At 37.6% G+C, this 27,218-nt stretch overlaps 1 protein-coding gene across 1 annotated transcript in view; it reads left to right on the plus strand.

The window, feature by feature from the left end:
• LOC132091034 (collagen alpha-1(VII) chain-like) overlaps positions 1–27,218 on the plus strand; it is a gene marked incomplete at its 5' end in the record, with an annotated part of 41,128 nt that overhangs the window by 5,632 nt on the left and 8,278 nt on the right. Inside the window, 73 exons of the mRNA XM_059497812.1 lie at positions 1,393–1,529; positions 1,692–1,818; positions 2,384–2,527; positions 2,646–2,821; positions 2,985–3,014; positions 3,135–3,161; positions 3,261–3,305; positions 3,438–3,539; positions 3,642–3,704; positions 3,958–3,976; positions 4,119–4,135; positions 4,271–4,342; positions 4,482–4,595; positions 5,335–5,361; positions 5,980–6,033; positions 6,196–6,267; positions 6,354–6,413; positions 6,498–6,533; positions 6,664–6,708; positions 6,937–6,972; positions 7,081–7,125; positions 7,218–7,253; positions 7,328–7,363; positions 7,456–7,491; positions 7,670–7,732; positions 7,954–8,013; positions 8,198–8,233; positions 8,338–8,418; positions 8,844–8,879; positions 8,965–9,009; positions 9,094–9,165; positions 9,876–9,920; positions 10,017–10,052; positions 10,159–10,200; positions 10,287–10,367; positions 10,444–10,479; positions 10,784–10,819; positions 13,243–13,323; positions 13,411–13,446; positions 13,567–13,638; positions 13,748–13,792; positions 14,491–14,526; positions 14,622–14,657; positions 15,356–15,460; positions 15,559–15,624; positions 15,836–15,871; positions 15,953–15,988; positions 16,098–16,136; positions 16,218–16,253; positions 16,348–16,470; positions 16,716–16,925; positions 17,060–17,095; positions 17,268–17,312; positions 17,614–17,727; positions 18,751–18,822; positions 18,915–18,959; positions 20,057–20,092; positions 20,843–20,878; positions 20,951–20,995; positions 21,206–21,238; positions 21,372–21,434; positions 21,790–21,825; positions 23,134–23,214; positions 23,361–23,429; positions 23,555–23,590; positions 25,007–25,066; positions 25,287–25,331; positions 25,420–25,455; positions 25,571–25,666; positions 25,758–25,883; positions 26,043–26,114; positions 26,241–26,276; positions 27,112–27,171. Coding sequence (XP_059353795.1) covers positions 1,393–1,529; positions 1,692–1,818; positions 2,384–2,527; positions 2,646–2,821; positions 2,985–3,014; positions 3,135–3,161; positions 3,261–3,305; positions 3,438–3,539; positions 3,642–3,704; positions 3,958–3,976; positions 4,119–4,135; positions 4,271–4,342; positions 4,482–4,595; positions 5,335–5,361; positions 5,980–6,033; positions 6,196–6,267; positions 6,354–6,413; positions 6,498–6,533; positions 6,664–6,708; positions 6,937–6,972; positions 7,081–7,125; positions 7,218–7,253; positions 7,328–7,363; positions 7,456–7,491; positions 7,670–7,732; positions 7,954–8,013; positions 8,198–8,233; positions 8,338–8,418; positions 8,844–8,879; positions 8,965–9,009; positions 9,094–9,165; positions 9,876–9,920; positions 10,017–10,052; positions 10,159–10,200; positions 10,287–10,367; positions 10,444–10,479; positions 10,784–10,819; positions 13,243–13,323; positions 13,411–13,446; positions 13,567–13,638; positions 13,748–13,792; positions 14,491–14,526; positions 14,622–14,657; positions 15,356–15,460; positions 15,559–15,624; positions 15,836–15,871; positions 15,953–15,988; positions 16,098–16,136; positions 16,218–16,253; positions 16,348–16,470; positions 16,716–16,925; positions 17,060–17,095; positions 17,268–17,312; positions 17,614–17,727; positions 18,751–18,822; positions 18,915–18,959; positions 20,057–20,092; positions 20,843–20,878; positions 20,951–20,995; positions 21,206–21,238; positions 21,372–21,434; positions 21,790–21,825; positions 23,134–23,214; positions 23,361–23,429; positions 23,555–23,590; positions 25,007–25,066; positions 25,287–25,331; positions 25,420–25,455; positions 25,571–25,666; positions 25,758–25,883; positions 26,043–26,114; positions 26,241–26,276; positions 27,112–27,171 — 4,460 coding nt within the window. The remainder of the gene's footprint in view (positions 1–1,392; positions 1,530–1,691; positions 1,819–2,383; positions 2,528–2,645; positions 2,822–2,984; positions 3,015–3,134; positions 3,162–3,260; positions 3,306–3,437; positions 3,540–3,641; positions 3,705–3,957; positions 3,977–4,118; positions 4,136–4,270; positions 4,343–4,481; positions 4,596–5,334; positions 5,362–5,979; positions 6,034–6,195; positions 6,268–6,353; positions 6,414–6,497; positions 6,534–6,663; positions 6,709–6,936; positions 6,973–7,080; positions 7,126–7,217; positions 7,254–7,327; positions 7,364–7,455; positions 7,492–7,669; positions 7,733–7,953; positions 8,014–8,197; positions 8,234–8,337; positions 8,419–8,843; positions 8,880–8,964; positions 9,010–9,093; positions 9,166–9,875; positions 9,921–10,016; positions 10,053–10,158; positions 10,201–10,286; positions 10,368–10,443; positions 10,480–10,783; positions 10,820–13,242; positions 13,324–13,410; positions 13,447–13,566; positions 13,639–13,747; positions 13,793–14,490; positions 14,527–14,621; positions 14,658–15,355; positions 15,461–15,558; positions 15,625–15,835; positions 15,872–15,952; positions 15,989–16,097; positions 16,137–16,217; positions 16,254–16,347; positions 16,471–16,715; positions 16,926–17,059; positions 17,096–17,267; positions 17,313–17,613; positions 17,728–18,750; positions 18,823–18,914; positions 18,960–20,056; positions 20,093–20,842; positions 20,879–20,950; positions 20,996–21,205; positions 21,239–21,371; positions 21,435–21,789; positions 21,826–23,133; positions 23,215–23,360; positions 23,430–23,554; positions 23,591–25,006; positions 25,067–25,286; positions 25,332–25,419; positions 25,456–25,570; positions 25,667–25,757; positions 25,884–26,042; positions 26,115–26,240; positions 26,277–27,111; positions 27,172–27,218) is intronic.

Consider the following 27,218-nt stretch of genomic DNA (forward strand, 5'->3'; position numbering starts at 1 on the left):
GGGATTAATCACATCCAAAATAAATATTTTTGTATACATAATATATGTGTGTGTACTATGTATATTTATTATATATGCATATGTATGTATACATTTAAGAAAAATGTTTATATATTTATATATATATATAATATAAATTATATGAATATAAATTTATACATTTAAACACATGTAAATATTTTCTAAATATATACTGCATGTGTGTGTCTATATATACATAATACATATGCATAGTACACACACACATTACATAAACAAAAACTTTTTTGGATGCAATTAATCGTGATTAATCATTACCCAGCACTACAAGTTATATTTTAAAAATGAAATATTCTAAATATGAAAATAAAATCGCCAGTAGGTGGCTCATTCTCATTGGTTCACTTGATTTATTTAAAAATGTGGATTTATTCAGTAATGAAACGATGCTGCGTGTTGCTCAGAATAGTACAACAGTTCTGCTGTGAACTATTTTTGTTTGTGAAATTGAGAAGAACCATATTGACCATACATACCATAATGTAATACAATATTAACTTCTTGTTTATTAAACTATTGTATTAAATTGATATCACATTTGCAATAATGCAAATATTCGTGAAAAACAGCCAAAAACTAAATTGTACAATGATATTTTTCATCATATTATTAATTTTAGAAACATATTGTAAAACTGCATTCTCATATGCTTCATTACACAGTCAGTTGTTGTCCTGCATCATATTAATCAGCAACTGCATTCAGTCTAAGATGGTGTACAGGCTTTTCTTAAATTAATCTCACCAAATTTACATTAAATAGACAACTTAGTTTAAATGCATTTGTGTTTTAACATATACATAACAGATTTAACATAATTTTTTCTCTTAGATAAAAGATCTGACTCTTTTGGTGAAATCTTTTGTGTGAATTATTTCATACAGTACTTCTGACTTTGAAGTTAAGGCAAATTATAGCTTGCAATGAGAGTACAGTGAATAACATATCATTGCACTGGTCAGTCACAGAGGGATTTTTCTCTCACTACATGCTCTCCCTGCTTTTTTTCACATTTTCATTTGGGAAGTTACAGAGACTGACAGATGATCATAGTGATTGATGTCATTTTGAACTTTCACACTATCACTGTGCAATGAATTTGCAAAAAAAAAAAAAAAGTGACTTGAATTCAGCCAAGTGTGGTGACCCATACTCAGAATTCGTGCTCTGCATTTAACCCATCCAAAGTGCACGTGAACAGCCATTTATGCTGCGGCATAAGTCAAGAGTTCATGTCTGTGAAGCTGATATGAATAAATGTTTTACATAAATGAATAAATTATTTTCAACATCGTTCTACTTACTCTTCTGCTGTATTCCTCGCTTAATATGTTTAATAAATCCACATTTTAGTGTGTGTGGGAGGGCGTTTGGATGTTGTCTTCCTTGTCCCCGCATCTCGTGATCGTTCTTGCCTGGTGGGACCTGTGTTGTCTCTGCTTGCCAGCTCTGCTGGATCCTTAACCTCCATCGGACCCAGAGACTCCCAGGTGCAGTTCTGTTGGTATTATCTTAATGTGGTCTTCCAATATTTTAACACATTTTTCTGTCTCCAAAAAACATTGCTGTGAAAGTGCCCTCTTCTGAGAGAGTGCATGAGGCATTGAGCTGGTCAGTGTGAATGAAGTGCTTGTAATATCTGTTTACTCCAGATGGGGGTGGTGATGTACAGTGAAGATCCAAAAGTTCGCTTCCTCCTCAATCGTCATAGCAACAGTGAGACCCTTCTGCAGGATATTTTGACCACCCCATTCAATGACAGACCAGGAAATAATATAGGTGTGTTTGTGTTTTGTGTTTTTTGTTTTCTCATTTAATTTTTTCATTTTATGTTTGTGTCCCATTAAATACCTAGTATGTGTATTTCAAGTTGACACAAAAGTGTCCAGATCATGTTTCAACCCAAAATCATATGGAGTATGAAAATTAGGAATTACGTATTGCTTACTATATATATTGTGTAATGAAAATTAAGATAATTTCTAGTACCCTTACGGACATACTTACTGTAGTTGTTATATGCAGAGGCTAAAGGAAACAGACAGAGTTGTGGATCTAAGTGCAGGTGGTTTAATAAAAAGACTAAGTGAACAAAGAACCTGAAACACTGTGAACATAAAAGTCCAGATAAGGCACAGAGAACATGTAACAGTAGTGCAATAATTTCTTAAATTTAAAAGCAGTACAATAAAATACATATGAAACCCTTACAACTATCTATCTATATATATATATATATATATTTAAGTTTTATTTGTAAGCATGCACCGTACATATTTGACATTTAGGTGACATTATTTTATGTGAATGTGAGTGTGCTAATTTTTTCTGCTTTTATGTGTAGGCCAAGCAATGACATACGCACGTCAGTTTTTGCTGAGCGCACCAGCAGGTCGGAGGTATAGTGTTCCCGGGGTGGTTGTTATTATCGCAGATGAGAAGTCAACTGATGATCTTAGCCAGCCCGCTGCTGCTGTTAGAGTTGATGGTAAGCCACACATAATGAGCCCTAGCACATTAATGTACACAAAAACAGAGCAAACCATCCCGGCTGCTCTGTCCCATGTCCATAAGAGTGAGTTAGCACTGTAATAACTGTCCCTCAGGTGTGACAGTGTTGGCGGTAGGAATTGGACGTGCAGACACTAGAGAGCTGCGGTCGGCAGTGACTGATGGCAGCACTCAGAATCTGCTCTATGCTCAAGACTCAGATCAGCTCTATGGTCTCCACCCCGACCTGGCAGACCTCCTCTGTGGTCTTGCACGTGGGACTAGTGTCACGGTCAGATAAAATCCATCCATCTAGCTGTCAAAATATTGTGTCATTATTTATATATATATCTCACACATATATGTATATGTGTGTGTATATATATATATATATATATGCATGTGATCCTTGCTTTTGCAGTAAAGACGGATTTTGATTTGTTGTTTCCTTTTAGCCAGGGCCTTGTACCGTACAGTGTCCTCAAGTAAGTGTGTACTTAAAAGACTAACACATACAGAAACACCAAGACAAAATTACATATTTGTGTTTACATTTGTACATCTACATGCACCTCACAGGAGATTGACCTGTGTCTTTGTTGCAGGGTGCTAAAGGGGAACTGGGTCAGAAGGTAATAATTGTTGTTGTATAGAATAACTCCAAGTTGGCTTTTTGATAATTTTTTGGTGAAATGTTATGATATGCATCTTGTCTTTTGTGTGTATAATAGGGTGAGAGGGGCAGAGATGGAGTAGATGGAAGAAAAGGCGAGCCTGTAAGTAAATCTGCATTCACATTTAACTCTATTTAACTTTCATCTATACTGTGGGATCCATTAATTATTGCTTAGAAACATTGTTTTTATGTCCTCAACTCAAGTAAATGTCTGTCTGATTGTTTTAAATAGGGTCGTGATGGTTTACCCGGTCGTGAGGGCCCTAGAGGAACAGAGGGGCCACCAGGTCAACCAGGCAGCAGTCTGGGAGTGAGAGGAGAGAAAGGCGAGAGAGTATGTGGCACTTAAATATGAATACACACATATATATACACACAGTTCACAAGTGTTGATATGCTCTCTCTTTCTCTATTTGTTTCCCTCCATCTTTTTCAGGGTTTCCCAGGACTGGATGGCAGTCCAGGTGTTCCAGGTCGTCCTGGTGCAATTGGATTACCTGTAAGAATGAAATCATTCATAATTGTATTAAATGGTACTGTTAAAACAGGTATTTGTGGATATGCTGTATACATAGCATGATAATCAGGTCTGGATGCATGCTAAAAACTCTTAATCTTTTAATTGATCTCTTAATTAATCTCTTAATTTAATCCTCATTAGTGTAGTACCACTTAAAATATTAAAGCTTAAAAGATCTCATGAATTGATGTATAACATGAGTTAATTATCTGATGTCATTCTGTTGTTTTAGGGCATTCAGGGATTACCAGGTGTGAGAGGAGACCCTGTGAGTCCTCATTCACATACTGTACATGTGTAGAAACAAACATACACAAACACTTATTAAATGTTTTGTCTGTTTTGTTTTATAGGGAGAACCAGGCTTTTTATTCCCTCAGGGAAGAGAGAAAGGAGAGAAAGGTGAAAGGGTAAGTGATATTAAAATTAATCTCTAACTGCCCCTTGATTAAGCATTTTATTTATTCATTCACTTTTACAGCATTTACAGCAAGAGCTTAAATTTTTTGGTTCAAGAATTGATATGTTTTTACTACTTGCTACAGGGAGAACCTGGATCTGCTGATGGAGGAGGTTTACCGGGCCGTAAAGGAGAGCCAGGAATCCCAGGGATCCCTGTAAGAAAAGAAACACAAGAAAATCACTCTCACCCGAACAATGACAAGAAAGAAGCATATACATGTACAAGTTCTTCATGTCATCAAGTAACCAACAGGGTTATCACATTGTCTATTTTATGTCTTTCTTTCCTTTTAGGGTACTCCTGGTCGTCCAGGTGTGGATGGGGCGAAGGGAGAGCCAGGTGCACGAGGTCTGTCCGGGCTGGATGGACTCCCTGGGTTGCCAGGCACTGATGGACTTTCTATTAAGGTCAAAATCCATGGCCTTTCTTTTTTTCTTTTTAACATTTCAAACACTTATAACATAAACAAATCCAAACAAACCAACAGACAATGTCCATCTTTTACAATGCTAGTGAAAAAAAAAGTAAAAGAAACATACCAAAACTCAAAATATTACTTAAAGAGACAGCAAAAAAATCCAGGTATGTAGTCCAAACTTGAGGAAAAGCCTCAGTAGACATGTGGGTAATAGGAGTTAAAAATTCTAAGGGAATCATTTCCCTAATAATCTGCCATCCTCCATTTGTCTTTTCTGCTAAAGGTGTCTCTAAATGTGTAGTATGTATGCCTCTGGCCCTGTTTGAATGATGAGTAGTTTGCTGTGAACTCATGCTAGTGTGGACTTTGGGCATATTGAGGGTCTTAATAGCCAAGTTGAAGAGCACAACACTTATCTATATACGTATTCATGAGCTCACTCACCTTCTTTTGGAATTGTTAGAGGTCAAAATAAAAATGACCGATCTACAGTAAAACATCTGCACAGCAGTTAAATGAACCAAATATCTATCAGTAATCTCACGCCATGTTTGTTTTCTTATTTTAACCCAGCTATGAAAATATGTGAAAGTGCCACAGGCATTTTTATCTAGATCAATATTGTTATTCACTATTATATTCATTGTTTTCACTGTTTGAAGTTTCTTGTATACCTTCAGCCAATCATGTACCTGTCTGTTTTTGTGTTTCATAAAATTTTCCTGCAGGGTGAAAAAGGCAGCCCTGGTGAGAGGGTGAGTTGATATAAATTCTTCTTCAAAAGAAGCCAGGGAAGCGAGAGAGAGAGAGAGAGAGAGAGAAAATAATTGCTAGTTTGATAATAAAACAGAACAAATATTATAAAATAAGACATCAAATGGTGTATACATAAGCTACTATATTTCAATAGAATCAATTTCTTAAGATGTTTCCATATGAAGCAAATTTTGTCTATTTGTCAGCATATGATAGTAAACGTGCAGAAATATTGTACTGATTGCATGTTGATAGTCCCAAGTGTAAGGTACATAGTCTTTTTATACTATACCTTTAACCCAGAATCCATGTATTCAGATGGAACGTAAATGTACACTGGTAAAAAAAGAAAATTACTAATTTCAGAAGTTCACCACACACTACAAAAACATTTGTGTTTTTAGGGAATTTAAAAGCAATCCATTATTTCTTGATGTGGAGAAGCAAATACTCAAACAACGTGAGACGTTTTAATAAAATGTTAAAGGATTCAGCAAGGGCACAGTAATCTACTGCACCACAAGAATTCTCTGATGGCATACTAATACAATGTGTGAAGACAATCAGTCACATTTCTTGAATGCAAATGTGTTCTTCTGTCTTATTCTGATTAACAGGGTCCTCCTGGAGTGGGTAGTGGGGTAGCTGCTAAAGGAGATGCCGGTGAACCTGTGAGTGTCTCCATTATTCATGACAAAAGTGGCCATGTAAATGGATGTTAACGTGTGTATCTGTGTTTCTGTGTGAGTGCTGCTGTAAATTGGTTGTGTGTACTTCAATGTGTTTTTGAGTTTTTATCAGATGCACCGAATGGCATTTGTGTGTATTTTCAGGGAAGTCATGGACCGCCTGGTCCTCAGGGCCCACGAGGACTGAATGGACAAAAAGGAGCCAAAGGAGAATCTGTATGTTTTTCTGCCATTATTTTTTTTAACATTGCTTGTAAGCTATTTTTTGTTTGTGTTTTGTAAAATGTGTGATTGTGTTGCAGGGTGAGAGTATTGAGGGTAAACCAGGCCCCCAAGGAAACACCGGAGACCCTGGTGATCGGGTATGAAATGCTTTCACTATTATATTTCACGGTTGTGCTAACATTCCTCCTCATTATTCTTTCATTCTTGGATTTTTGTTTCAGGGTCCCCGAGGACCTCCTGGTGAAATTGGAAGTAAGGTAAAGAACAGAAGTCAGTGCATGACTTTATTGTGGCTTGTGTCATCAAGGTACAATGAACACACTTTCTGAATGCATAATCTATGAATTGATGACGTTTTGTTTGTTGTTTGTTTATTGTTTTTTTCAGGGTGATCGAGGACAGACTGGGCCACCTGGTTCAGACGGAGCCAAGGTGACTACTGTATATGTCTATGCATGGTCGGAAGCCTCTATTTATAAATGTTTCTAGATTTGTACTATATCCCTTGTGCTCTTTAGTGTTCCCCAGGCTTATTTAAAAGCATTTTAAGGTGTGATAAGGTGTTTACGCAATTTTTAACAATGTTTTACAAGAATGTAGCTGTTTGAAAATATATATATATTTTTTATATCATCCTTTGTATAATTCTGATGTTTTTAGGGAGACAGAGGCCTTCCAGGTCCAGCAGGAGACAAGGTGTGCCCTTAAGCTACTGTACATAAAGCACTGATGTACAGTATATTCTTATTAGAGAGCTGTGGATTATGCTGTGCTTGTTTGTGTCTGTTTTTGTTTGTATGCTAGGGAGATAAAGGTTCTGCTGGCCCCCCTGGACCTCAAGGATTGAGGGTGAGGGGCTGCACAAGCCATGATAAGTCACAAGCCATGTGAAAATGCACAAGTGTACATGCATGCTGTAAATTATTTATATGTGCCTTCAGGGATTGTCAGGGAGCAGCGGCCTTCCTGGAGAAAAGGTAAGTTAAGATTTCAGCATTGTTCTCAGATATCTACTTTATTTATTTATTTATGTTTCTCTGTCTGCTTTGAGGGTGCTGAGGGTGAAAAGGGGCAACCAGGAAGCTGTGTAAGAAAATAATATAAATGCTTTCAAATTTATATGAACATTTCATTCATTTGTAATGATCCTCTTGACATTTTTCCCTGTGGCTTTTTTAGGACTGTCAGAGTTCATTTGGGAAGAAAGGAGAGCGGGTATGACTTTTTACAACAATGCAGAGACTCTGTCTATGTCAGATAACAGTATTTCTGTTTTATTCTTAAGTCCTTTTTATATTAGCATTCAAATGGTACAAACCCATTCAAATCAGATTTTTACTGTTGAAGTTCTATTCAAAATTTCAACTATTTTAACTTCTTTTTCTTCCTATAGGGTGAAAGGGGCCTTCCAGGTCTTACTGGCAGTAAAGGAGATGCAGGACAAAAAGGGGAAAGGGTGAGTTTTGTGAATGAATGAAGGTGTTCATCTGGGAAATGTCTGACTGGATGTGATAGTGAGGACATTTTAAGATAGAAATTACACTTACTCTTTCACACTGACTTTGCTTTATCACACATAATTGTGAAATAAAAGCTAAAATAATTTATAAGATTGATTTCAAGGTACATATGAAATTGTGAAAGCGTATGATTGGAATTTTCTAATCTATCCCGCAGGGTGTCCCTGGAGCAGGAGAGCCTGGCCAACCTGGACCTAAAGGGGACCAGGGTGATCGGGTGAGTTTGTCTTCATACATTATATAAACTAGATTTGCATTGCCAGATTAAAAAACGTATAAGGCAGTAAAAGTATTAAGGTAAAGATTCAGTTTTAGGCTTTGGTTTTACATAATTGAAATATAGAATCAGCTGCTTTTGTATAAGTCATAATATTTAACATACTGCTTATTTATTTAAACAGGGTTTCACTGGATTGTCTGGAAAACACGGTGTGAAGGTAAAGTAAAAACTTTCTCTCTCACTCCAGTGACTCCAGAGCATATGTTCATGCAAATGACTCGGCATTAGCCTGAATAAGTTGTCTCTTTTCTCTATGTGAAGGGCAATCAAGGTGACCCGGGGGAGAGAGGGGAGCTAGGAAGTCCTGGTCCACAGGGGCCCATGGGCCCCAGAGGGAAGGATGTAAGAGTCTGCACACATTTATACATGGACTAAAACTACTAAAAGCTGCTTCTAACAACTTCATCTGCAACTAATGCTCATCACTAAAATTTGTTAGGCATAAGTGTGTCACCCTTAACATATCAGGTGTTTTGAAAGTTAGCTCTTTCTACATTAGCCTTATAAATGATCTGCTTTGGTAATGAGATTTATTCAGTGCTTTTTTAAACATTTAACTCCCTTTCTTGTTTTTCTTCTAACATCTTTCTTACTGAAGTAACAAGTAGTCAAGGTAATCCTTGTCTGTAGATTCTGCTCCACACTTGCTTAGAGCTACTGTATTTGTACATCATTCATGACATTGTAATTATTTTAGTGACTAATTATCATAGCTTAGATACAGTAACTATTGTCAGGAAGTCTGATCTGTTATTTTGTTTCTGTAGGGACTACGAGGAGACAAAGGAGAGGATGGCATTCCAGTGAGGTTTTTTTTCCATCATTCCTGTATTTGTGAGTATGTTGGTGTTTTGTACGTAATGTTGCTCTGTTTTTCTTGTCTCTAAGGGAGAATCAGGCTTGGCGGGTAAACCAGGGGAGAGAGGTCTAAGAGTGAGTACACAGATTTGTTATTCGATGCTGCGAATCATTGTACTATTCCAGCTAAATCCTAACAGTGGTGTTTTAATATTCCAGGGACTGCCAGGTCAACCAGGACAGCCTGGGCCAAAGGGAGACACGGGTGATCCAGGGGAAGATGGAAGAAATGTAAGACATATAGCTACCTAAATGTATATTAGCAGAATTTTGAATAAAATAATTAAATCAAATTATGTTAATACAAGGTACATCATTAAAGCACAAGGAATATGAATAACAATAGAATAGATATTACAATAGATTAATAGTGAAACAGGAATATTTAGATCCCCATTTTGTCAGCAAATATAATTTCTTTTTACATCTTTTTATTTGTAGTTGCTTTGAAATTATATATTAGCATTTAATCAACTAAGACTAGCACTTACCTTTTTCCTTTCTTGTCTTTCATATTCTTATATTTTAAAAAAACCTGGCTACGCGTTCTGTACTAGACTAACTGAGACTTGTCATGGCACTTGTATACTGTTGTTGTTCTCTTGTTGATCTGATTGCTTCTATTGTTCTCATTTGTAAGTCGCTTTGGATAAAAGCGTCTGCTAAATGATTAAATGTAAATGTAATATGGTGCCTTGTATTGTATATAACAGCCCTGCAATCTTAAGAGGTCATCTTATTGAAATCCAGGCCCATAACCCCAAAACTGATGTTTTATTGGATAATGAATTTATTGGATAAACAACCATATAGTTAAAAACATCAACCTTGCCTTTAAACAAAACTACACCAGATCAACGCTTCAAGGTTTTTAGAACTGTTGGTTTAGATTATTGAGTTATTTTTGTCTAGTCAGGCGATCAGTACTTTGCTCTGTGCAGGGTACCCCAGGTCCCACCGGACCAAGAGGCCCAAAGGGAGAACAGGTGAAATATCAGAAACTTCTCACTCAACACAATGTTTGGACCTCCACACAAGCACTGAAAATTTCATCTAACTATCTTTATTATGGGTCATTATAGGGAATACAAGGTCCCCCCGGGCCACCTGCTGATGTGGTATGTTTTAAAGCCATTATTGTCTCACTGTACTTTTTCTACAGAACCTGTTTAATTAAATTACCTGTTGTTTTTTAACCCTTTTTGAATTTATTCGTTCTCTTAGACATCTGGAGAGAAACAACTAAAAGGTGACAGAGGAGAAAAGGTACAGTAAAATGTCCATAGTGTTTAAATTCCATCTATCATGCATATTCTGGTTTGGTTATTGTGATACCCTTGTTTTAACACCAGGGAGAGGCGGGTGACCCAGGGGAGCATGGGGGTAAGGGTCAGAAGGGTGAACCAGGAGCTTCAGGCCCACAAGGACCAAGCGTAAGTCCGTATGGTGATCAGACAGTATGTGTAATTGTAAGTAATGGGATTTGTAACTTAACCTATTTGTTTTTAGGGTCCTGAGGGGCCGCGTGGGCTATCAGGAGCCAGAGTAAGAACCTCCTACCGCTTTTGTGCCTTTTAGCTATTTAGAGATTTCTTTGATCTGTATGTGTATCGGTTTGTGTCTGTCTCTATGGCTGCAAACACATTGACTATAAATGTAGTGATATACTTAATCCCATTCAAACACACAGTTATTTAGGACATTGGCAGCGATATTATAACACTGAATTAATTTCATTCTAAACATTCTAAAGATTCCTCATTAAATCTCCACTGTAGTACCACACCAGGAGTCATTATTTTTAATAGCAGATTGTACATCTCATTCTGCTCTCTGTTTTTCTTCTTAGGGTGACCAAGGCGATAGGGGCAGTCCAGGAGACAAGGTCAGAAAGACAGTTTTCTCGGTTTACTGTGGGACGTCACGCTCAATTTTTTTTGAGACCATTAACATGTATTTCAAGACATGAAATACAAAATGTATTTAGCACAACAAACATTTTTAAAAACATAGTAAAAATCAGCTTTGTTTGAGTGACAGATTCGGACATAGGGTGCTTTCACATCTCTAGTTCGGTTCATTTGGTCCGAACCAAGGGTAAACAATTATACATTGTAGCATTTTTCAGCTTTTTTGGTTCCTTTTCACACCACACTGATTGCTTTGGCTTGAAAACAACGCTCTAATTACTGCAAACAGCGAGCGGGCATCGCTCGTAACTTCAAGCGGAGGCGTGTATTAATTCTTCTTAACTGACATGCTCATGGTCATCAGACCAAATTTCTATGAGGCTCCGCACCTCCTCACTACTCCACGTTTGTCCACGAGCTGCCATGCTAAAGTGCAAATTGTCAACAAACTAAATGAGGCAGGTGTGAAAGCACCCATAAAAGAAGGCTGATGAATCAGTTTTATATTTGGGTGGTATTCTTCCGGCACCTCACGATTCGATTAAATTGATTCAGGGAATCATGATGCGATTACTAAACAATATTTGATGCATACATTTTTCAACAGTGCCTTTAGCCCCAAATCATTTAAAATAAATCATGCATTAGACCTAGAGCATTTCCAACATATGTGGAAGCTTTGGGTTGCTTAAGGGTTCTGACAGACGTGAACAGGCTGTTGTTCCTCCAGCTCCAGATGGATACATTAAATGTTTTTTAATGTTATGTTTCTGAAAGTTTAATTTCAGTGTGGCATATTTTTTTTACAAAAAAAATACACTCACAAAAAAGGGAAATTATTTTGTGGGAAAAATGTTTTTCCTAGCTCTAATAATTATGAACAGTATCTAGGTTAATCACCATTGAGCAAAACATTTACCCAAAAGCTTCTAAATATTGAAATTGGGCTTACAATCTTTGTATTTGTATATGATATACACTTTTTTTTGATATACACATTTTTCTTAAATCTCTTATGTTCAAAAAACTGCATTTATTTCATCAAAGTATAGTAAAACCATTAATAGTGTGAGATATTTTTACAATTTAAAATAACTGTTTTCTATTTCATTGAATTATGAAATGTAGTTTATTCTTGTGATGGCAAAGCAGACTTTTCAGCAGTCATTACTCCATTCTCCAGTGTCACATGATCCATCAGAAATCAATCTAATATCCTGATTTGGTGGTCAAAAATAATTTCTTATTATGATCAATGTTGAAAATAGTTGTGCTGCTTCGTGTTGTTCTGGAAACTGTTATACGTTTTTCAGGATTCTTTGATGAATAGATAATTCAGAAGAACAGCATTTATTTGAAATAGATTTTTTGCAACAATGTCAAAATCTTTACTTTCACTTTTGATCAATATAATGCATTTTTGCTAAATAAAAGTATTATTTTCTTTGAACATTTTTTACTGACTCCAAACTTTTAAATAGTTAAATAGTAGTGTATATTGTAAGTCTTTTTTTATGAGAAGCCAATACCAAGTACTGGCAATTACTTTTTGAATGTGCCATCATAATAAAATAAGCAGCTTCCTTAAATATCTCTTCAAAAGCGATTGTAAGCACCCCTGCAAAAATAATTCTATTTTAAAATGCAGCAATGACAATATTTTGAAAGTGAGTGTCATAGAGCAGTAGACAGCTGAAAAATGACTGAAATGGTACAACTGGCTGCATTAATCAGTGTTAAGTATAAATATAACTGCTAAGTCATGGATCTCTCTATACTGCAGAAGCTGTGACACACTTCATTATGTCAGGTTTTACCTCTTGGGGTTTTAAATAGCAGGTCTCACCAGCGCTGCAATTATTTGTTATTGGCTGTCTGGGAGACTGTTTAATCTCTGTTTAACATTTGTGCTACAGAATTGAAACAAGGCTTTGTTTCGTAATGGGAGGAAATGAGAAAACAAGATCTCAGTGATGTCTCGAGGAATAATGTAAACCATGTTGTGGCTATCTGCTTCCTGTCAGAGAGACGTATAGCCAATTAGTTTATATCTGACCCTTGTATACTTGTACCAGTCCTCATCTAATTTATCCTTTTGATCTCTGTTCCTTTCATAATCATTGTGTAGGTTACTTGATTTATTTTTATTGCATTAATTAAGCTGATGACTGCTGTTTTGGCATGCATATGTGTGATGCTGTCAGAAAGGTGTTATTAGTGAAAAAAATTGGATCTGTCAGTAAACCCATTCTCATTATTATTCACAACTCAATGCTGAGCAATCTAAAACTGACAGTGGGCACTGACATTGACAGTGATGTTGAGTGTTTTTTGTGTATGTGTGTGTCACATAAAGAAACAATCAATATTAACTTGTCTATGTCTGCATGGTGTGCAGGGAGAAAGAGGAGCGGCTGGTTTGGATGGACGACCCGGTCAGGATGGGAAACCTGGGCCTCCTGGAACTCCTGGATTACGGGTCAGATTGCTTCAGTCCTTGCATTAGGTTCATATTCAAAGGATCTAATCAGTCTGAAACCTGCTGTAAATGTTGTGGGTTTTGTAGGGTGACCCCGGAAAGCAAGGGGATCCTGGAAGAGATGTGAGTACTCCAGTCTCTCCATATGTCAATTCATTTGTTCGTTGCATCATGATGTTGTCACTGTTTGCTGCAACAAATAAATCCAGTATTTAATCTGTTTAACATTTAATTGCTTCCTAGGGCTTGGCGGGACTAAGAGGGCCTCAGGGGCCTCTAGGACCACCTGGGCCCCCGGGAGATAATGGCACACCTGTGAGTAATAACAAAGCTTTATCTATTGCAAGCATTTATCCATACAAATTCACATACTGGAGCATAAGCAAATGTTATTACATCAATAAAATGTCATGCTTTATTCCAGGGTAAAGCAGGGCTGGATGGGAAACCAGGACTGCCTGGAAAACCTGTAAGGACTGATGAAATCTTAATGAAAACTCAAAATCTTTTCAGAAACCTTTGTTGATATACTGTATATCAGTAGCATGTGTTAATTTCCAAGCCAGCACTTAAATCCTGAGGCTTTCTTTTGTTATCAAGGCTCAATCTAGAATGCAGCTTGCAAACTCTCGTTCCAGTTTAGTAACCACACCACAGCCCTTGTCCTCCATAAATGAGACGATTAAACCATCCTGCTGATAATAAATCACCCTCTTAGCACCCTAATGAGCTTTCAGTGGGAAGTAACTGTCTAATAAATGCTTTATAGTCAAAATATGTGAGGAGTTTCAGTCAGCAGTGTACTAATGTTAGGTTAACCTGACTCAGATAGATTGCACTGCTGGAGCTGAGCTTACGCAAAACGCGCTCGTCCTGCAGTTTCTTCTGATTTACTGATCATAGCCCTGAACCAGCTGTGGTAATTGCAGGAGCTATATTGGGCTGGATGAAGCCCATCATATATCTGTAATATGAGGTTGCATGTCGCGCGAAGCGTTTAGAAGAGAAATTACTGCTTGAATGAGCCGCACAAAATTACAAGAGTTCTCATACCAAAACAGGAAGAGCTGATTACAGGAAGTCTTGATTACAGAAATTATGAAAACGCGCCTTGCACTCATCCAGATGTCTGTGTTTAATGCCTCGTTTTCTATCAAACTTTTTCAGGGCGAGGATGGTGTGCCAGGAGAGGATGGTCGAAAGGTAATAAAACACCTATTGTTGAAAGCTTGTGTATGATTGTATTTTAATTTTTGATAATTAGCCTCTGATCAAATCTGGTTATGCCTTCTTTGCAGGGAGATAAAGGAGAGTCGGGGCCTGCTGGAAGAGATGTGAGTCTCTTGTTTTTATCTTCCTGATCATCCTGTTCTCACTCTCTTCCTGCCTGTCACAGCATGAGACAAGTCCATCACAGCTTATCATACTCCGCACTACATAACACTTTCAAAATGTATATTTTAACTAAGGCTTCTCTGACATCTTTTATGTAAAATGTTATTACCATTATGTGGATCGCATTCGCTATGTGGCATCAAAGGTAAGCATGTAACAGGTTTGTAAAGGCTGTTCTTGTTTTTAGGTGCCACCTGATAATGTTTCATTTTGTACTCCTTTTCTGTACCTGCTCTTTTCTTCCTGCCATTTGTGGCCACATGACTCAATGTACTCAGATTTTGTTGTTTTCTGTGATTCAGTCAATATCATTGTCTCTCTGCCCTTTTTACTCACACAGCTAATTTTCCCATCAGCACAAATCAGATTTGTTGTTAAATGGATGTTTTCAATCATAGAAACACACTCGCAAACATATACACACACTCTCTCATGAATTTTAAATGCGTGGATGCTCTTCTTCCTGTGCTTGATGCCGAGTGCAGTCAGTAATTATCAGTCAGCAGCCTTATGGGAGAAACTCTTCACTGATGAGTTTATTTGATGTGCAAATTTATGCCCATTAATTAAGAAATTAATTTGTATCATGGTTATTTCTCTTATCTCCCTCTCCCTCTCTCTGTTTCTCCCTCCTCAGGGTCGAGATGGGTTGAAAGGTGATCAGGGGATTGCAGGACCTATTGGTCCTCAAGGTCCCATTGGACCCCCTGGAGTTCCTGGAAATGTTGGACCACCAGGACCTGTGCGTTTGTGTTTGTGCATATGTTAATCACATGTGAATTCTGGAGGAAGCTAAATTTATGCAAACAGCTGTATATCTCAATCTTTTTTATTTTTCAGGTGGTGTATGTTAAAGGGGAGCTAGCAACACCTATTCCAGGCCCCCAGGGCCCTCCAGGAGCCCCTGTAAGTAACATCCACCATTGCTGGCTCTACAGCAGTAAAAGTCAGTTGTCAAAGACTAGTTGATTTTTTTTCTAAAAAGCAAAAATACATAAAGTTTTCTTCAGAAAAAAAGCCCAAGTACATACATCGAATCACTGTTTGAATGAAATACAGACAAAATGAGTGTAGCTGTATATTGTGACTTTTATATGCATTGCTTTTTATCAATCAGGGAGTACCTGGAATTCCAGGAAATGCTGGACAAAGAGTAAGTTTGTCTGTGTGTTTGCAAGTAAATATGTTGCTGTTATATATCATGATGCAAGTTATAATATTGTGACCTTTGTAGGGGGAGAGAGGTCTGCCAGGCTTGAAAGGAGATGTGGTGAGTGTTTTTACGAATGTGTATTTTAGTGGTCACTGCTCTCAGAGCTGACACAAGGCAGTTCCCTCAGCATACCTGACTGAAATAATTCAACTCTTTCGATTGACAGGGTGTTCCAGGAGAGGATGGCAGACCAGGAAATGTAGCGGTAAGCAAAACGCTCATGCACAAAGCCACACATGCATTGCTGGCAAGATGACTAATGTTGTTTTTCCCTGTTTTGTCATAGGATGTGAAGAAAGCTTTTTCAGAATTTGGCATTGAGGTACTGAGAAATTTATCAAAATGATTGACAGAGTTTGTATGTAGATGTACTTGTCACCCTCTCCCCTGTTCTTTGCATATACTTTTCACTGCAGGTCATAGAACTGAAACTATTAATTGATATCAGAATGCTTCTGTCATCAAAGTTGAATGAACTGATGAAGGGAAATAGGGGTGAAAAAGGAGATGTTGGACCTAGAGGCCCTGCAGGAGCAGATGTGAGTTAAAATCATGCATATGTGCTATAGAGTGGTCTCTGGTAGTTTAATAGTTGGATGAGTAGTGTGTCATGGTACCTTTTGCAATGAAAATCATCCAAAAACACATTGGGCGCTGACCATGGTGCTGAAATGTATTTCTGGTTAGAAAACATCAATCAACTCTATATTTCTTTCTTGTGTCATCCTCTCCTCTTCTTTCTGTTTTAAACCTTGTTTTTTCTTCCTTGCATACTGGCATTCAGGGTGCAAGGGGTTTTCCAGGTGAACGAGGTGTGAAAGGAGAGCAGGGTGAGAAAGGGCCTGCTGGCCCACAGGGTCCTCCAGGCAGGGCAATTGGAGAACGAGGCCCAGAAGGTCCACCAGGACAGGCAGGTGAACCTGGAAAACCAGGAATACCAGGAGTACCAGGACGAGCTGGTGAACTTGGAGAGGCTGGCAGACCTGGGGACAAGGTAAAGAGAAGAAGAGTATTGGTATTTTGTTACTATAGCTGTTTTACGTCTTTTAGGAGATAAAGAGCTGAATAAAGAAAACACTTGATATAAAGTTATTGTAGAAATTATATTAAACTTTGTCTTTGTTGCAGGGGGGAAAAGGGGAGAAAGGTGACGGAGGGCCAGCTGTAAGTACCATTACTACAATTCATAGCAGCTCACGCAAAATCCAAAATTAACTTTGCCTCACTTGCTAATGCCAGTTGAATTAAAATAAATAAATAAATAAATGCTCGCATATGGGGTTTGTTTAAACCCTACTTTCTTGTTTTCATATGGAATAAATCTTCTCTTGTTTAGGGTCCAGCTGGATTGCCTGGCCTAGGGGGGGCTCCAGGACCAAAGGTAAAACAAAATAAAGCTCACATTTGTAGTGCACTAAGGAAAGTTGAGAATTGAATTTTGTCAATGTTGTGTGTACTAACATATTGAGCATGTTTTAGTATTAGATTTGCTCCATCCTTGTCTGTTTTTAAATCTAGGCTAAAAACCTATCTTTTTGATTTAGCATATGGCTAAAGATGAAATGTACTGTTTTTGTATTGTTTTTATATTTGTATTGATGTAAAGCACACTGGTCAACTGGTGTTGTGTTTAGTAGTGCTATAGAAATAAAATTGACATTGACATGTGTGTGTGTTTTAAGGGAGATTCTGCCTCTGCTCAGAGTGGTTTGCCTGGTCCGAGCGGTCTTCCAGGTCCCCATGGTATCAGAGGAGAGGCTGGTCCAGTAGGACCTCCTGGACCTACAGGAGAGAGGGTGAGGGTTCAGAAACATTTATCAGAGTCCATAAAAAGCCTTAAAAATTCTTAAATTTAGTTGAATTACCATATTTTCCGGACTATAAGTCGCACTTTTTTCATAGTTTGGCTGGTGCTGCGACTTATAGTCAGGTGCGACTTATTTATCAAAATTAATTTGACATGAACCAGGAGAAATTAACCAAGAGAAAACATTACCGTCTACAGCCGCAAGAGGGCGCTCTATGCTGCTCTATGCTCCTGTAGTCTACACTGAGCAGCATAGAGCACCCTCTCACGGCTGTAGACGGTAATGTTTCTCTTGGTTCATGGTTCTAAATAAATGCGACTTGGCTGTATGTCACGTCATCTAAGTATGGTGACCCATACAAGGAATTCGTGCTCTGCTTTTAACCCATCCAAAGTGCACACACACAGCAGTGAACACACACACACACACCGTGAACACACACCCAGAGCAGTCCAGTGCGAACACACACTTATAGTCCAGTGCGACTTATATATGTTTTTTTCCTCATCATGGCGTATTTTTGGACTGATGCGACTTATACTCAGGTGCGACTTATAGTCCGAAAAATACGGTAAATTTAAGGCGATAAAAAAACCTTAAATGGTACAAGAAATTCTTACATTTCTTAAATTTGGGCATGGAAAGACAATTATTGTAATATAGCTCAATGTGACAATTCAACTTCAAAAGGATGCAATTTCACTGAAGAAATTTGAGCACTGTACCTTTCAAAGTCAGGTGTTGCTGCTTTGGGTTCTGCGATTACCGTGGAAACCTCTATATTTCTGTCGTTCTGAAAGTGCCTCCTGCTGGCAGAGAATGAATGTGCAGACCATTGCCATACCCTGCTCATATGATAATAATTTTATTTGTGTAGGTCTTAAAAATGTCTTAAAATATCTTCAACTTAATTTAAATAATCCTGCAGATACGCTGTTTATATGTGTGGCAACATGCTACCTTAAAGGTTTGTGACCTTAGTTGACGATCTGTGATGTGTCCCTCTCAAAGGGCTACACAGGTCCTCGTGGGGAGAAGGGAGACAAAGGAGCCAGTGGAGAAAGTGGAAAAGATGGCTCCCCAGTGAGTATACCTTTTTATTGGCCATAACTAACAATATAACTTAGTCTCTATTAATTTAATTTTACAATAAAACTGTGGTACTTTTATCTTAGGGAAGTCCAGGAGAGCCAGGAAAACCAGGGCCGGATGGGAAGCCGGTGAGAAACAAATTCCAGTTGCTATGTTGCATTTTATTTATTATTAAAATGAATTTTAATTGCTCTGTCTAATTAATGTTGATGTTATTGTTTGTATCCTAAGGCAAGCACCGCTATTAGTTTTCATTATACTTATTAGATATATCACTAAGTATTAAACTTGTGTGTAACTTATCCCGCACAATTTGTAGATAGTGTGGCTTGTTGTGGAGAATTGTGCTGTTACTTTTTTAAGTGATGTGATAGTTTTTGTCTGGTGGATGATAAAACGGGCAAAAAAAAGTAATAAAAACTGAAACTGTACTGTATATGATGCTGAGGGACCTGATACTTATCTGTGAACCAGAATGTCCTTAGCACAGCCAGCCATCACCTTCCGATGATGCCTAATGCATTCCTAGGTATGATAAAACGGTCATGCATATCGGTCTACTGTAATTACAACAAACCACAGTAAGATGACCAGAGAACGGTGAGTCCCACAAATATTGCTCTCAGTTAAGAGCCTGGTAATGTTTTGTGAACTATGCAGGACTTTAATACCAGATTAAAATTTAAGTTCAGATTGCTTTTCATCACTTACTGTGATAGATTAGTCAAGTATGTGGTATTGTAGTAGCCATACAGTATGAAAACATGCTGTCACTCATAAAATGGAGATGAAAAGAGAGTTTAGTATTAGTGGGTAGGAGGAGAGTTTGACTCTCACTCAAACATTTATTTATTCTCCTCCGGAGCAGGGTTTGAAGGGAACGGCCGGTCCGCAAGGCCTACCTGTGAGTAACATCATCCTAAAATGGCAGCCTCTCTTGGGCTTGCCATTGTAGGAAAGCCTGGGGATCTGATGCGAGTACTAGTTCTTGCTGTGAGCACTAGCTGACTTCCTTTGCCTGAAGCTCCATAGATAAACGACACAGAAGTAGCAATGCAGCACAGCTTCTATCCGCTAACCACTCTGTCTCCCCTTTTGCTCCTCCACTCCTTTTTGTAATCCCACTTCCTTCAACTTCTAATTCCACTCCACCTGAAATTTGGACCATCACACCTCTGCTCTCTCTACACTTCCTGTCCATCCATCCCTTCCTTCCTCTCTCTAGGGCTTGCCTGGGTTCCCAGGAGTGCTGGGCAGACCGGTAGGTTTTCTGTGGCTGGGAGTGTAGGCTGCTTTGCTAACACTGGGAAGGGGGCCGTCCTTGTCTCTGTAGTTTGTTTGTGTGTATTTGGGCATTCATGTATGTCTGTTAGATATTTGAGTGAGTTTGGAAGTATATATTTTGTTTTATGTCTCTGTAAGCAATGTGAATGTAAGATTTATACACTACCATTCAAAAGTTTGGGGTCAGTACGAAGAAATAATACTTTTATTTAGCGAGAATGTATTAAGTTGTACAAAAGTGACATTAAATACATTTAATACATTGCAAAATATTTCTATTCAAATAAGTTATGCTCTTTTGAACTTTATATTCATCAGAGCACAACTCAGCATATTAGAATGATTTCTGAAGGATCATGTGACACTTAAGACTGGATAATTTAGTTTTGCCATCACAGGAATACATTACATTTTCAAATACAGTAAAATAGAAAACAATTATAATATTATATAATGTAATAATATTGACAATATTGGTGATCAAATAAATGCAGCCTTGGTTTGTATAAGACATTTCTTTCAAAAATAGTTTATAAATCTTACTGACCCCAAACTTTTGAACAGTAGTATATGTGTCCAATGTTTGTACAGTCTTTGAACGGACAGACATATTGTAAAGTGTACTTTTGACAGAGTTTGTGTGTGCTGTTTATATGTGCATGTGTGTATCTGTGTGCTTATATATTTGGTATGAATATCAGGCTGATACAAATATAATTTTGAACAGGGGAATCCAGGAGAACCAGGAATAAGAGGACCAACGGTATGTATATTCAGTTTAATGTACATACTGAAATTAAAAATCCTTTTTCTAACCTTTGGTTTGATATTTCAGGGACCTATGGGCGGAAATGGACCCCGAGGGGCTCCTGGTGTGAAGGTTAATGCTGCATTATTTGACATGGACCCTATAATTTTATTCATTAGCAATCATTTTAAATCAACCATAACAGCTTGATTAATCAACCATGGCAGCATGAAGTTATTTTGTCCCTATTTGTGTCCTGATTTCCTCAGCTTTGGCATAGCTGATGCAAATAACATATAAAATGTGTGTGTATATGTTCACATGTTTGTGTGTGATGTTTAGGGTGACCAAGGAGAACCAGGCATTGGAGTTCAAGTAAGTTTTCCAGCTGAGTAGCGATGAACACTTTGCTTCAGGCGATTTGATACACAGCAATGTGTGTTTGGAGTTACATAACTAACCCACCAGAGTATACTCACTCTTCAATCGTTCCTCTTCATTCTTCAAGGGCCCTCCTGGACCTCAGGGCAACAGAGGGTTACCTGGACCTTCAGGCACTCCAGGAGCAATAGTAAGATTAAAAACTCAATATTGGAGTCATTCCAACAGCTCATTGGAGTCTGACCTCTGTCTCTCCACAGAGGTCATTAGATAATCTCTGCAGCTCCAGTTTAAAGCCTCTTCACATGCTCTGTTTCTCTGTGCCTTATTTATCCTTGACTCTTGTAATCTTCAGTTTGCCCTTACATTTCAGAAAGCAAAATGTTTTTCCTCCTCGCGTAGGCCTATATCAGCACTTTAATATCAGTGTACTGTTGATGTTCAATAGATCCTGTGTGTTTTATATATACATATTGCCATTATAGATAAGGGTGATTTATATTTGTCTGAGTAGGGATGAATGCAGCACTTTCTAATGTTTGCAGGGACCTCCAGGGCCTCCAGGGCTTCCAGGACAAGTGGTGAGTAAATAAACATACCAGACCAACATGTATTACAGAGCATTTCAAATCATGAAGAATCCTCTATTACAGTTTTCCCTCTTCAACTAATTGGTCAAATGGCGAAGGTGAGGCAATGCGTGGTTGAATCAACAAAAGCCAAAATGTATCAGCTGTGTGAGGCACTTGGATTTGGATTTGAAAAGCAATATAGCTGTTTCACAGTGCAGTCAGAACTGCTTCTATGAGGTGTGAGAAAGATTGAAACTGAACCGCAATTCACTTTCTCGGATGGGCACACTCGGTTTCGGTCAGGTGTTTTGTGCTGTTTCAGGCACAATCCAATTATGATATTTTGATGCACGTATTGCATGGAAGTCTATCATATTTTGCAATGCTCAGACCTAGTATATATAAAGTGCCTCTGTTCTCCTGTTCTTTTGCTAATACACATACCTGTACATAAACATTTAATAAACTATATATATGTATACACACACACACACACACACACACACACACATATATACATACTTATGAATATATATATATATATATATATTAACCTATATAACACAGTATATATACCCACATACACACACGTTTTTTTTATGCATTTTCTCTGAGATTTACAGCATGCATAAACATACTTAAGTGTATTTTTACTTGATTAATTGTCATAATTAATTGTGTATTAGTTGTTTACCTATCTAGTTCAAAATTATAGCCTAACTAAAGATTAGGAAGCAAATATCATTGTACCACAAAAGTCAGTATTCTAGAGCCAAAACAAATATTTAATGTTTATGTGATGCATTCAGTTGCTCTCAACTTCAAAACACTCAACTTACACTTTATAAACTGGATTTTTTTTCAGTGTTTAGAATCTTTTCACTTAAACAATGTAATCAACAGATTTTCTGTTCTTAAACATTTGTATCAGAATATAGATTTTATAATATATATATATATATATATATATATATATATATATATATATATATATATATAAATGGAACATAAAACTTATACTGTATAATGTATTGATTAATAAATAAACTAACACTGGCAGCTGTTTCTAGCAACAAATGTTGACATTAGTATCTGATTCTAACAACAAGGGAAAAAGTAGAAGGAAAAATGGCATGCAATACACAATATTCCGTTACTTTATTTGCAGGATTTATATATTACCAACACAGAAATGGATTTTGTTTGTGTTTGTGATGAGTGATAATGAAAACTGTTGTTTGCTGACAATGTGACTGTGAGGCATGGCACTCATTTGAGTAACAAGGTTATCTTTGATTAACATGATGGCATAAACAGGGAGAGGGGGGCAAGCCTGGGTTCCCAGGGAGAGACGGTGTTCCAGGAAAAGATGGCCTGCCAGGGTTATCTGGGAAACAGGCGAGTGATCATATGCCCTTGACAATTACAAAGATATGTGGTAATTTAATTATCTTCTGCATCTTTTTTCATGTTCTCTTTGCTTCTTTCTTTTCTTCCCTACTTAACTGCTCTCTCCATCTTATTACTCTGTCACTTTCTTTTAGGGTATCGCCGGACCCATTGGCCCCCCAGGATTAAAAGGAGAGCAGGGAGACATCGGTCCACCAGGAAAGGTGCGTCCATATGTGCATCTGCATGTGTGGATTTGCACGTAATGTATAGTTTGACTGACACTATGCTTTTAATTCCCACCGTGCTCAATTTATCTCTCTCCCTTTATTTCCACTGTGTTCTGCAGTCTGTCACTGGACCCCCTGGAAAGAAGGGTGAGATGGTGAGTTGTTGCCATGGTTACATCATAGCGAACACTGTGTGAAGATCAACCTGTCTCACCTGCATGACAGGTAATGTTATAGCAGCATGTACGTGAGCTCTTCAATAGATCTTTCAGTGTTGTCATACCTAAATGCCAACTGAGGAGCGGCACAAAGTATTGAAGTAAATCACGGACAAGTGAAGACTTTAATTTGTTCAATCCAAGTAGAGAGGCTCTGTTTTATGTGACTTTAATCTAATATTTCATGACTGTTAAGGATAAAAAGCCTCAGGTATGTATTTTTCATACTGAATTTAGAATTTTTTTTGACAGTCTTGTTTTTGTATTTGTATTTTCCATCTAGTTGCGTTAACTTCTTGGATATTGTGTTTGCTACTTTAGTTGTTTGCCAACACAAAGAGGTTGAATGTATTTCATAACAAAAACTATGTAAATTAGTAATTATGATTTCCACAAGATACATGCAATGATAACACATTTATTTTTAACAAAATCACCTACCGAAACTATTTTGGTAATGAATAACCAGAAGTTAATCCACCAACATCAGTAGGCTCAGCTCAAATGCTTTATTTAGACAGCATTAAAAATCTAATAATTCAGAAGAATTAATATCTATTCAACAAAAATTCAATCTGCCTATTTCTGCTTTGAATGCCTTGCTTTATAGATTTCTAAGTGCATTAATATGAGTGTGGTTTTGGTTTATTGTCTATGATAATTGACAGCATGCCACTAAGCTTTAAAAATAATTTAATGTGCCGTTGTGTGTCTGATTAATAGATTTAGCTCTATGTAGCTGTATTTTAAACCTTAAATAAATGATACAGTGAGTAAACTTTATGTGCAAACTTTATGATCCTCTTTTTCAGCATTCTGCCAGCTCTTTGACACAAATCCTGTGTAATTGTGCCTTATTGTATATGAGTTTATATAGATATTGGCACTGATGTACTCCATATATATATTTACCACCTTTATCGACAGAACTATGACAGGACAGGGACAGGGAAGTAAACTATTGTGGCCCGTCGCACATTAAATAGCACAGGCAAAAGCCATCACCTGCTTTCACTGTACAGCTGAATACTTTCAGGAGTAACTAATCTGTCAAGAGATGTCATCTACAGTTTCACCAGTGATGAAATGTGTATAATATCAGAAAAATATGTACAGCATGTTCTCAGAAATGTTCAGTATTTCCTGAAAGTACATGAACAGAATAAACAGAACTGAAGCAAACAGGCAGTCAATGCATCCATCCATTTGGTACAGTACCAATTCTCCTGAGGGAAATAGATGGTTTATGTGCACTGCACCATGACATAGATTGTAGATAATGGGCCATAGATTTGTTGTTTCTGACATGAATAAATCACATTATTAACTCATATATAACTATGATTGTTTAAGGGTCCTCCTGGTCTGACATTGCCAGGTACCGCTGGAGAAAGAGGCCTTCCTGGATCACCGGTGAGTTTCACTCATTTTGCTTATTTATTTGAGCTTCTGTTCAGTACATTTCTGAGGTTTATATTTGTTGATCTGCATGTATTTATTTATGCCCCATTATTTGTTCCTACAGTTTGCCGTCTTATTCCGTCATCAGTCATTAATGCCTTTTGTAGAACGAAGTCTGAATTCACATTTCATACAGATATACATTTTTCTGTGTGGCTCTTATGTGTTTTAGGGTCCAAAAGGAGACAAAGGGCCAGCGGGAATCAAAGGAGAAAGAGTGAGTGGTGTTTTTATGAGAAGAGTGCCCACAAATAAGGCAATGCACAATGTGTAGAAATAGATTTTAAAGTGTTATTTACTCACAGGGTGCTGCGGGTGATCCTGGAGATCCTGGTGAGAATGTGAGTACCTGCAGTAACTTTAGAGACAGAAATGCCAGCATGGCCAATGGCCATCCATTTCATCTCCATTATAATATATGCATCATTAAAATACTCTTCCACATTCATTGTTCAGGGATCGAGAGGACCACCAGGGCTCAAAGGAGTCAAAGGAGAAGCAGGTGTGGGAATGCCTGGGCCTCCAGGACAACCTGGACCCACTGGCTTAAAGGTATTTGATTCATTTTATTGTTATAGAACTGTTGCTAACAGACCTCTAGCCCTAAATGTAAACTTTGTCATGTAACTTTAATCTTTTGTAGGGTGACCCTGGCTTACCAGGTCCCCCGGGCCCTCCTGGACCACGTGGATTTGATGGCACGCCAGGACTGGCAGGACAGAGAGGTGAAGCAGGTCAGCCAGGACCCCCTGGACCACCAGGAGACAGGGTTTGTAGAGTCACTACACATATAGAAACAAATGTACACTAAAAAAACAACACATTTAGAATTACTACTTAAACAAAAAGGTTAAATACCATCATAGACAAAAACATTTGCTAAATTTGGCTGCATCCAATGATTGTAATTCCCCTTGTTGTTTGTAAGGGTCTACAAGGATTTATTGGCAAAGATGGAAACCCAGGAACACCAGGAGGTGTTGGGCCCCCAGGACCCCCTGTAAGACACAGACATGTTAAAATTAAAAAAATAATTGTGTATTTGCATTTAAGGTGTTTCTTATAGCAAGTATAACTGTGCGTCTCTCCCTTAGTGGTATTCAATGATGTTTTATCTTCATATTAGGGTATTGCGGGCCTTGCAGGACTGAAGGGCAATAAGGTAAGTGATGTGTTGCTTGCAGGACTTATAATTTTCAGGAGCACTTGCACTTGTATACTAATTAAAAAGATTTAACAGCACAGTCAAAAAAGTCATGCGCAAGTAGGCATGAGAGAATGGAGCTTTTATGCCAGAAATCAGGAACACTGTGCGAGTTATAACCTTCTGATAAACCAAATAAAATATTTTTTGTTAATTTGTCCAGCTGCATAAAATAAATAAATAAATAACAATAATATTTTAAAAACAGTAAAATTCAAATACTAATATTTATGGTTCTATGCATTCAATCATTAAAGCATAGGGCTTCCGTTTTTGTGGAAAATCTCTCATAGACCTATAGGTTTACTCTGAAGCACTTCATGCGTTAGACTATAAATGTACATAATTCACTCATTGTCTTTGCAGTTTTTGCTGGCATTTGGCACCAACATAAGGTTTCTGCATATTTTGTATAGTATATATTTAAAAAAATCTGAAATATTTAGTGCATATTGTCACTAAACCAAAATACAGATATACCAAATAGTAAGGCATTCTGATTTTCATGCTAAATAACCTTTTTTCTTAACCTTTTTATAATAATTATATAATTCGTTATGAAAGGTAGAAAAATACTAATTAAAAGGATTTTTAAAATTGGTTTTAAACTTTCAGGACCAGTTTATTTGTTTATTTTGGAAATAAGGAAGCCATTCTAAAAGCTAAAACTTTGAAACCTATGTGTCTCTGTGCAGTCAGAGCTGTTCAGTACGGTTTTATTGGACAAAAATGAAGTGCACTGCGTGAGACACAGAGTCATTACCCCTTTTCTTTCTTTTTCCTCCACATTCAGGGTGAAATTGGAGTAGGAGTGCCAGGTTTAAGAGGAGAGCGAGGAGACCCAGGGCCTCGGGTAATGTCCACAATCACTCCATCTCTTGTTCATTTGTTTGCATGCAT

Source organism: Carassius carassius, chromosome 17 (genome assembly GCF_963082965.1).
Source record: "Carassius carassius chromosome 17, fCarCar2.1, whole genome shotgun sequence".
Lineage (NCBI taxonomy): Eukaryota > Metazoa > Chordata > Actinopteri > Cypriniformes > Cyprinidae > Carassius > Carassius carassius.